At 38.2% G+C, this 10490-nt stretch overlaps 1 protein-coding gene across 4 annotated transcripts in view; it reads right to left on the minus strand.

Annotated features, from left to right (window-relative positions):
• Positions 1-8915, minus strand: part of LOC145445405 (E3 ubiquitin-protein ligase HECTD1-like) — a 48915-nt gene extending 40000 nt beyond the window's left edge. For all 4 annotated transcript variants that reach the window (XM_080323597.1, XM_080323598.1, XM_080323595.1 and 1 more), the window contains exons 1-8: positions 8892-8915; positions 8008-8289; positions 6043-6277; positions 5317-5421; positions 3548-3670; positions 2680-2801; positions 1551-1698; positions 52-110 (exon numbers count right to left, since the gene is read on the minus strand). In XM_080323597.1, the coding sequence (XP_080179723.1) occupies positions 52-110; positions 1551-1698; positions 2680-2801; positions 3548-3670; positions 5317-5421; positions 6043-6277; positions 8008-8147 (932 nt within the window). In that variant the 5' untranslated portion in view covers positions 8148-8289; positions 8892-8915. The remainder of the gene's footprint in view (positions 1-51; positions 111-1550; positions 1699-2679; positions 2802-3547; positions 3671-5316; positions 5422-6042; positions 6278-8007; positions 8290-8891) is intronic.
• Positions 8916-10490: the final 1575 nt, after the last annotated feature.

Here is a 10490-nt window from a genome sequence, read left to right on the forward strand (position 1 = left end):
CAAACATAGGGGTTAGCCCATCATGCACGTCGGGATTACACGTGAAATCACCTTTCGTCTCCTTTCATGGCTTCGTCGATGGCCTGCGCCAAATCCAAGCGGATTATTTCCTGGTGTAAAAAAAACGAGGTATCAAAATGACGGAAAAACCATAATCTTGTACTCCAATAACTTTGCTTCTACCGGTCGGAATTGAGCCAAATTTGCTATGCAGCATTTGCCCAGACCAGCGGTTCTCAACCGGGGGTCCGCGAAGCCTCCAATGACTTGCAAGATGGTTGATTACCTAATTTGTATTTTCTATATTAAAGAAATCACGAGGAAGATTCGCTTCATAACCGCTAAGAATCAGGACTCGCGTAAACAGAATGGCCGTCTGAAAAGAAATATTCTGCTGTGAAAACTCATTTTAATTTCTAAGATGCCGAATTTTAAAATTGTCTACTGATACAAACATATTCCCCGGTTTTGTTTCCAAAAATTCATTTCTTCTGGTCTATACATAACCGCTATTCCAGAATAACTTGAAGATGAGCTGCGAGACAGACGAGGCTCGGCGTTATATGCTCTTTAAAAATCTGTTTATCAATTTTGGTGCCATATATGTTGGAATCATATGAAAAGGTGTCGTCAAATTTGGTGTACAGCGTTTTAAGCCAACCTAACAATTTTTTCAAGTAGCCAGTAAAGCTTGAAGGGCAAAGTTATTATTGAACAAGGATAGTATATAAGATATTCAGATAATGCTATGAAGATCATACATAACTTCATGCCCTTCCTAGTTTGAACACTCAGCCAGGGATATCTAGAGTTTTAGATCACTGACTCAGCTAATCCGGTTCCGCTTGACAAATTTCTATGTTTATTTTCTCTCCATCAGTTGATGAAATAATATCTTCTCTCTCACTCTCTATATATATATTTCTCTTTATCTCTCTCTCTCACTTTATCTCTGAACAGATTCCTTTCTCTGACACTGCTGCTCAGGGGCCTCTCACATCTGTGTTGGTCGTTCTGTTTGCGTAGTGTGTTTGCCATGGTTTTGGTTGCATAGTTGAATGAGCGCTTGAACGGGTTTGTCCGTAATTCTTGGAAATCAGCATCAAACGGTGGACTACTGAATATGGATTTCAAAAGGCTAGCACTCGACTCATAATCAAGTCCATAATGGTTGATTTTTGCCAAGCGTCACTTACTGTTAGCCGAGATTTATTCAGGATTTTTCTTCACCAGATAAAATATACAGGCTTTACATCCACGAGATCAGCATAACGCTAAAGTCCGACTAGGTACCACCAGAATTAATCCTCTCTCGCGCGCTATTGAAATACAAGCAACTATTTGGTCTAAAATAAATAACGGAAATCCACTACACATAAGAGGAAGCTTGTCCAATCCATGTATTATCAGCATTCACGTACGCACTTAACTCCAACAAATTGATGCTATCATGACTACACGCCAGGTGCCCAGACCTAGATTTATGGACATATTATTGTATCAAAAATCCATCAGAAAAATCAAGGTAATTATCACAGTATCCAACTTACATGAGTTATGGAAGGCGACCCACGACACAAGGTAATCAAAAGATTGATGATAGTCGTCAGTCCAAAGCTGTTTTTCTGATCTGGGGTCGACCCCGGCGTGGTCCCGGTAGCACCTTTACCGCTGACGGGCACTCTCGATAAACCACAGCTGGAAGAAAATAATAAAGTTTCTGTATGATAGCCTACCCAAAGGCCTGCATACACTGGTACCAGAGAGTTGAGAATGCATTTGGAAAACACAGTATGCCCTACTAATTCATTTGGCCGTATTTCACACGATTTTGGCATTTGATATTTCTAGGAATTTTTGAGATTAGGTTTTCGCTTTACGTGTGGCTTTCGGATGAATTTAGGTATGAGAGTCACCATGAAATTGCCTTTTGAATATATGAAAGTTGAAATCCTAACAAGGATTTGGATTTGATACACAATTGAATAATATATTTGAATTGAAATAAAGCTGAATATTTTCGGCTGATACTCGTCAGGGGTAATAGTCAGCAAGTAGTAGGCAATTGGAAAGAACATAGTATATCAACAACTGTATCAGCAAATATGTCTTCACGGGCATGAAATTGCGATTAATCAAGGCGAAGAGATCGCTCAACCTCAATGTACCATCCTTAGATGATACACGAACTCAGTCTTTTGACACTTACAAGTGTCAAAATTGCATTACGTTGGTATATTTTTATAAAAGTCCACTCCAAGGCTAACAAATAAAAGTGTAACAGCCTCTGCCAAGGAGCTAAATCTGTTGTCTGGATAATATTCGCAATTACAGAATTATCTATCAAATGTTTGTCGACGGCAAAATTCATGGCCGTTGCCTGATCTGATTCAAGGATGACCTTTTCTCCGAGCGTGATGTGCGTGTTCTAAGAAATCTAGGGACATGCTATCTTATGCGGCCCTGAAAACGTGTAGTTCGTCCCACGGAGCCACAATCACAGTGACATTTGTATTCACAGGGCTTGAAGATACTAGATTTGGTTATCTCAAATACCAGTGTACACTGTGTAAGTGTACACTACAACATTACTATTGTTGCAATGCTAATAAGGCAACAAGGCACAGTCAAGGTAAGACATGGATAAGCTCCTCGCGAACGAAATGGAGAACACCTTACTTTGCTAATCGTTTCACCAGCTCTTTCGTCAGGCCGTGCGCATCTAGCGGCGCGGGATCTATACTTTTGCGAGTAAAGCGTTCCGCCAGTGTCGAAAAACACCGCAAGGATCCATCGGAAACCTAAATTTAAAGCAACAAAAAATGCAACTACATGCAGATAGATATTGCGAACTCATACCGAACATAGCACAGAATCGAAACCAGGGAACATTATTTTTATGTAGTGCAATCCCGGTGTAATACATCATAACAATACTGGCATACAAGGGCAACTAAACCATTTTAGTTACAGAGAAATGCCTGTAATCTAATTCTAATTTAATTTGTGAAATGTTTCTGGTTTGCTGAAAATGCTACAGAACGGCATAGTGTGAAACTCGCCGAGCTTGGTGTACAGACATTGCATTCTCTTACGAGAACAAATTCTAACTTGATATGAACTGAGCTTCTTTCTACTTTGAAATTTCGATTCAATTTCCAAGTTTTTGCGAATTCAGTATTTCTAATCTAATCAAATTAGGAGAAGCTTGAATTTTTTCGTTGTTGTCTGACCCCAACTGCCCAAAGCATGATTACAAATTGCATCTAAGAATGGAGTAGGATAAGTAGGCTACAAAAAGACTAGATTATTATGATTAAAATCACTCGAGTCCTCGATATAGAATTGAAGAAATTGATTTTCTGAGTCCACATCGATATAGGCCTACTTCCTGTACTGTTCCCAGTAAAATAAAAACTATGTAATAGTAGCATACGCCTGTCGCGCATGCATTACTGTCAGATACATCAATACATTTGTTTGTCAAGTCATATGACTCAAGCTACAAAATAGCAGGCAAACAGTGGTATGACAAAACTATACCAACCGAAGGATCTTCACTGTGCAGTAATGACGATAACGACCGAACACTGTCTGGCAACGTCTCGCTGGACGGCTCCACTTTACCACAAAGTCTCGTCACGACCGACATTGCAGAGTGGAGTGTATCCTGAAGAAGTACAATTTCGTTACAGACATTGCCGAAGAAAAAAATTCGACAGGGCATTTACGCGTCAAACACTGAACAACAGGCCTATGTTCAAGCACGAATTGAAGTACGGTATGCACAGATCTTGTTATTCGCATTCACATACCCTATCACAGACTTTCTACTGCTATCACAGCTAACGCTTCAACAACTGCAGAATTTTTATTTCCTTGCTTCAAAAATCGAAAATTATTTAACTCAAGAATTGTAATTTAGGTACGGCCCGGGGATAGCTCAAGAGGGGAAGTAATAGTTTAGTGATATATCTCCTGAATTACACGCAACATTCAACATTCAAGTCAACAATTACAATTCCTTGGCAAGATTACAAGCATCAATCAAAAACCATTTATAAGATTAGAAATAATGAAAACCCATTTGAACCACACTAGTATCTATCCAACTAGGGATGGCATGTTTGGTATGCAAACCTCGATTATTCAGAGGTTCTCATTTGCAATGAAAACTTTGTAGGTTCTATCCTGTGAACGTTTTTGTGAAATACCTGTGTCTTAACATCTTAGCACCTAATCTTGGCGTATATTATCAAAATTCCATGGATTTCAACCTCATAATTCGCTGTATGGCAGGAAGAAAGCAAATTCAACACAGTCATTGTTGTCATCAATTACACTGATTTATGTGAATGTTGCTTGACCATAAAATGACCATTTTGACCAATCACGACCTTGCACTTGTGAATAAAACTACTAAATTAGGGCTATGTATCCGTGTGTGGTCGCAGAGTTATCTGTGTCTGATGGGACGAAAATGGCAGGCATATATTTGGGTCAGTGGTCGAAAATAGTTCCTGGGCTTTGAAGATTCTCATCCCTACAATACTGTGTGCAAACTAGGGTCCTTACTGGCACAAAGTGACTTTGGATCCATTAGAAATTAATCAGCAAATTGATAGAACATCTCGTTTAAGCCATGCATTTACATGCCGGGTCTTTATGTCAAGTATGTACTCTGATTAATGACTACTACTTAGGCAATATCTTATGCTATAGACAGGGTGGACAAAAATTGAGGAATTGAAAAACTAAATATGGATTTCCAAAAACAGGGGGCGGGTTGTAAGATATGCCAACCATAACCGCATGCACATTGCCCTCGCATACATATGTCTGGAATTAACATTATGACGTCATGTGATGTCATAGATTCTTGTTTATATGTGGTCAGAGAGAACCTTTTTACAAAAGTTTGTGTTCCCATGAGGCACAACCTTACAGAGGTTCACACATTCTCGAATCTCAATCTAAGGGACAATAACAAGCACTTCAGTCATTCTATTTGAAAAAGGTATTATCAGGGTCAATTATACAGTACATAGCTGACTTAACAGGCCAGCTGTGTTGGAGCATATGATGATGCAATAACGATTAGGTGAGATGAAAATATGGCTCAAATGAACACATATATTCAACTTTCCATTGCTATATTGCAAATAGCTTAAAAATAGCCAACACAACAACACAGAAAAACATCACAATACTTTTAAGCAGGGTTATTTCCACTTCAGTTAAAGTTAGGAAGAACTGGTAATATTAACTAGCGTGAAGGGGCTAATCCGTATGTGCAAATAATACAACAAAAGGCACCTTGTGGATGATAGAATCACACTGACAAATGAATGTCAAAGTTGAGGTAAGTCCGCCTGCATCATAAACGGCACCAGGCTCTCGGGTGCAAATGAACTCCAATACCTGTAGAGCAAGTCAAACAATTACATTGTGACATGTCATAAGAACTGAAAACGGTAGACTTGTCATGGGCGCGATAAATTTGACGCAGTAATACTTTCATCAACACGGTAGTTTGTTATCAATAAACTCATTCAATCTACCTGTTCACAGTCACTAGCAATAAGCACTAGGTTGTTATGTTCTGTAGGCCTACCTTGTACATTCCCATACGCAAATAGTGGCAGAATTCCCATCAAAGGTTAAACCATGGCCCGACAAAATTAAATAATAGGCTATACAGGGTAGACAGGGAAGGCAACTTAGGTTTCAATAGAACTACGAATTATGCACGACCATGAATTGCTTGTCAGTAAAATCATACAAATAATGCAAAACCTGATCTAGAGTCATTCATGACATCAATGATTATGTTCCTTTTCAGATAATGACACAGAAATTCAGATAAGATGACTAAATGTGATGTAGGGACGTGGTAGAAGATTCCCTTGGCCTGTTTATTACTCATGTATCCCAACATGGAAAAATGCTCCAACCCAGATTACTAAGGAGTGAGCAGATCATTAAACCTCTACTGGAGAGATCCATTGAAAAGAAAATATTAGCATGAGCTGCATGACCCACCTTGATACATTGTTCTGACAAATCTCTACTAGTCCTGTCTTGAGGATCAACCATAACAAGTCGATTGCAGATAGCCTTGACTGCGCCATCGACAGCGACAATTCGTCTGGTACACTCGGCAGACACATCAAGGTAATATGTGACTGCCCGCGCGGTGACTTCAAGGACATTTTCAGGAGCAGTTTCATCCAGAAAGATCTTGCAGAGAGCAGGAAGAAAGCTCCTGGGCGGGCACCTGCAGAAAATAAGGCCATTCTGTATTTTCACTCAAGGAACCGGCATATTATACAACATAACAGATAGTAATTAATGTATGTTGAGCAATATCTCCCTCATGTGGCTTAAACGATTAAAACCTAATTTTAGGTAAAAATCTATGCTCAAGGCAAAACTTAACATTTGAGTGAGGCTTTAGCAGAATGAAGTTACAAGTTTATTTCCTAAGCTGACCCAAAGTCAAAAGTCCTAATCGGTTTCAGTGATAATGGGCAAGTTTAAAAATCAGAAAACACACCAGCACTCAGCGATGTTAGATCTGAGAGAAAATTTATTATGCAATGTTGCACCATTTCGCGTCATACTTATCACATGTGTTGATATTAGCAATCAGATATCAATGACTATCCCTCTAAAATCGATCATAGAGCATTATTTGCTGTAAATTGCCAACAGAAGTAATCAATTGGATAGACCTACTGGTCTCGAAATCTATTTCAGCACAAAATTATAATGAGAAAGTCATCTCTGCACTGATATGATTATTCCATCTCTGGCCAGACAACTTTTTGATGGCCAATGGCGAGTCATGAAAGGATTACCTCATTCGTTTGACAGCATGACTCATGGAAATTGTCAAACTATCAGTAAGACTGAGGCATTAGATTAAAGCAAGGCCAGGAATATATGCTCCAATAGTATTGAAGACACAATCCAAAAATAAAATTCCATGTACAATGTACATCAAGTAACCAAAATTACAGGTCTTATTCCAACAAGACTGAAACTAGAAGTAATTGATGAATGTGTACAAGAGACATGCCCAACATCAGTAATCATACAAATTGGAAAGTGAACTACAAGGATAAGAGTCCTCCTGACTGTTTTAATAATGTATTCATTATTATCAAAGAATTAGGCCACTGTATCTAGTCAATAGGTCATTAGGGCATGTACAGGAATTTAAGGCCAGCGCTTGCATGGAACACAGCTATAGTGCCTACATAATTTTCGCATATCCAGACGAACAGAAACAAACAATTCGATCTGATCAAAATATTTCCAAATACAGCTACTTCTAAGATAAATGTTTAGATGTGTAATATACAAGCTCTTTTTTCTACACCATGTCAATTAAATTGTTCAGATTTCTATATCAGAAAACATTCGGTCAATCCAGAATACTGACTAAAATACACTACAATACCATTTCTTTACACACCACAAAATTTTTACCCTGTTCACCCGACAAAACTATTGAGCTATACATTTACTATCTGGGAGCTTTGAATGCAAGGATATACAAATTTAAGATTGAAAGAAAATTGGGGCCATCTATAAAGGAATCAATGAGTAGGATCATATAATCTGACTAGTGTCAAAAATCGGATTAATAGCTAAGAAACAACACTAAATTTTAGTGAAAGGGACCAGTAAAACAAGCAAGGTTCTTCAGTGGACTGGTGGTCATAATCTATAACAGACTGATTGCAAATTAAGCAACAGTGGGATTATTGAAGCGTGTTTTAAATTAGTTTGACACATAATATGCTTCTGGGCATTATCTATGCAACATATCAGTACCCTAATTTACACTAATTGCAGAAATGGATTACGTTTCCGAGTCAAGATAGCACAAAATTAGATAAAAAAGACAACAAAGTAGCTCAGAGAATGAAAAAACGTGGGACGGTATTCATACACAAGCCTGACGCGAGTAGACATCCAACTGACACACAGGGTACTTACATTTCAAAGCATCTATCCACATTATCCGACATGAGCAATAGCATGCATAGCTGTTCTAACGCAATGAGCTGCATGTCCCTCTCCTCCCCAACACCCATCTGAAGCCATTCCAGCAACGTGTCAGGATCCACATCAGCCATTATTTGAAACGAATCCGGTGCCGGCTGGCAGCAGATTGAATGTTTATTTATAATAGACACTTGAAGGTCTTTCTTAGTACGGCACACCAAGAGGTCTTTTAATTCACTATCCTAGTCTCATTATAACACCAAGAATTTGTATCTGAATAGAGATAGTTACGATTAAACAGATATAAGCAGCAGGGAACGTTTGTTTTCGTCTGCATGTAGGTGCTTGGACTGTGTAGATGTGAAGGAATAGGATTGTTATAGTGTCAATACAGTTTATTCTTTTACCACACACGTGGGATTAGAAAATGTTATCCATTCGATGGGAATATCAAAGCCGGAAAGTTTTTTCACTCCTATTTGTTAATTAGATATTCGAGGCTGACATAGGCCTACCATGAATCGGGCGAACTAAAATTACATCACACATTCGCATCAGTTTATTCAATCTTGCGTAAATGCTTCCCAGGTTGACGCACAAAATACGTCTTGTGGTAATACATGAATTGGTAAAATATATATATATATAATCATTATATTAAATAAGCTTGCTTGCATATATCTGTAATGCGCAAGTCCGTCGCTGTATTCCGGTATTGCTTTTTTCAGGAAATTCTCTCGTCTGGAGCTAAGACCGAGACAAAACAACTCTTTAATCTCTATCTAGTTCTCAAATTCGAGAACGAAGCAACAAAGATTTTGCTCGCGTATCCATATACACAATCACTACACATTTATTGCATGCCAACAAAATACCCTAGAACTGTGTATTGATAGATTGTCAGATGCAACTTCCATCGAGTGAGCAATGAAGTGCGTACTGGTGAAGATAAGGTTCCCCTCTATTACATAAAGATGATAACCACACATATTACTGCGATGAATAAGGAATATTTTGGCAGGTAAAGCAGTATATATCACTGGGATGAAACGGCATAAAATCAATTGCTATGTCATGTCAGCGTATAGCAGCGGCCGGGAACCTATGGCTCGCGAGCCATATATGGCTCTTTTGGGTATAAGATATGGCTCTTTGCCAAATAAATATTTTTTGTTCCTGAATTGATCAATATTGCAGCAACTTGTTAGTAAATTTTCATCACGACCACAATAATTATTCTCGTGAGCGTATAAACATTAGGGTGGAGTGAAAAATGGAAAATTTTGAATTTCAAAACGGACACTTGATATGTGGTGCCAAATTTCCAAAAAATATTTTCTATAATAATTTTGGGCTCGTGCACCCTCTAGTGGTCGTGCAATTTCACCGAACGTGCCAAAAATAGCCAATTTCGCTATATATGGATGACTGCTTACGCTAGAAAGCTGATTTTTGGGCTTAAAAGATGCAGAAGCAACAAGTTTCTATCTTACCTCCATAGAACTTTGTCTTAAAAATGAACAGAAAAAAAGTTCGAAGCAAATTATTGATTTTTAGACTGTTTTTCAGGAAAATGAGACACTGAAGCAGTGGGTACGAGGTCAAAAGCGTGTAGTGATTGAACTTATGACCGTCAACTCCATATTGAAAGCAGATAAATTGCAAATCCATATTGAAAACTTAAAATCATCAATTCTATATTGAATAAAGTTAGATTTCAAAGATGGTTTTGCTACCAAAGTATTAGTCTGCACAAACTTTGAAATCTTGTTTCGAATTAAAGGATTTCATCTGCCTTCGAGACTTCAGTTTTTGTCTGATTAAGCCATCTCTAGCTACGTTTATATCCGACACATGAGCATATGCTACGGTCAACGTGTTAATTTCACTTTCCACTGCCTGACTGTGCCAAGGATGATTGAGCCTTAATGGTGATGGCCTTAGATTTTCCAGCTCGAGATATAACAAATTTTTCATTGCTGGTGGCTGTTCCACATCTATTAGATTCAAGTTGACAATTTGGTGGTATGATTTGGCCTTGATGTTTATGATTGGGATTTTAAACAATCTGATCCTAGTGTCAAGGTTGTTTTTAGGTTTTGGTTGATTAACATATTCTCTTTCAAAGTAGCCAATTGGAGTCTGGTATTCTGTTCGATCTGCTTATAGTTGTAATCTTGTTAACTGCAAGTCTTCTGAGGCCTTCATCATCATCAGCGAGCATTCCCAGAAAACAACATTTTCTGGATGTGCAAAATATGCGTTTCGTTGTACCATTACTCATTTACATGTTGATATGATACCATTCGAGCCTACACCAATGGTGGAGGAGTATATAAACTATATTCGAATTCAATTTCAATAAAACAAGAGGTTTGGCTAAGGTATAAGAACAGAAAACAGAAATGAATATTATGCTATTAAAATACCTCAATTAAGAGCAAGGTTACGAAATCATGTATCAGAAAGCTTTG

The sequence above is a fragment of the Botryllus schlosseri genome, chromosome 8 (genome assembly GCF_051294905.1).
Source record: "Botryllus schlosseri isolate E-star chromosome 8, Bs_hap1, whole genome shotgun sequence".
Taxonomy (NCBI): Eukaryota; Metazoa; Chordata; class Ascidiacea; order Stolidobranchia; family Styelidae; genus Botryllus; species Botryllus schlosseri.